At 40.6% G+C, this 507-nt stretch overlaps 1 protein-coding gene across 1 annotated transcript; it reads left to right on the top strand.

Moving 5' to 3' along the window:
* Nucleotides 1-102: 102 nt before the first annotated feature.
* EMH_0092180 (uncharacterized protein) lies at nucleotides 103-414 on the top strand (the record flags this gene model as incomplete). Its single annotated transcript, XM_013501798.1, has 1 exon — nucleotides 103-414. The coding sequence occupies one exon, from the start codon at nucleotides 103-105 to the stop codon at nucleotides 412-414; it is 312 nt and encodes a 103-aa protein (XP_013357252.1).
* Nucleotides 415-507: the final 93 nt, after the last annotated feature.

Below are 507 nucleotides of genomic sequence, written 5' to 3'. Positions count from 1 at the left end.
GACGAAGAGATTGCTGCTGCTGAGGCTATAAGACAGCAGCAACTGCTGAAGCAGCAAGAAGAACAAAAAATAAAAGAAGAACAAATAAAAAAAGAACAAGAAATGAAAAAAATAGAAGAAGAACAAAGGAAAGCACAGCTCAAAGCAGCGCTGCAGCAGCAGCAGCAGGAACTGCAGCAGCAGCAGCAGCAAGAAGCAGCAACAGAAGAAGAAGAAGAAGAAGAGGGAGAAGAAGAAGAGACAGAAGAGGGAGAGGAGACAGAAGAGACAGAAGAGACAGAAGAGACAGAGGGAGAGACAGAAGGAGATACCACAGAAGGAGAATATACTGAAGCGGAGACAGCAGAAGAAGGAGAGACAGAAGAAGGAGAGACAGAGGGAGAAGAGGGGGGAGATGCAAGTGCGCAAGAATAAATATAAAATAAATATAAATATAAAAATAAAAAAAAGAAAAAAAAAGAGAAAGAATGAGGGGAGATAGAAGAAAAAAAGAGAGAGATGTATAAT

Source organism: Eimeria mitis, genomic scaffold (assembly GCF_000499745.2).
Source record: "Eimeria mitis Houghton genomic scaffold, Emh_scaff7621, whole genome shotgun sequence".
NCBI classification, from domain to species: domain Eukaryota; phylum Apicomplexa; class Conoidasida; order Eucoccidiorida; family Eimeriidae; genus Eimeria; species Eimeria mitis.
Note: the sequence above shows the minus strand (reverse complement) of the source record. Positions and strands in the feature narration are given on the sequence as shown.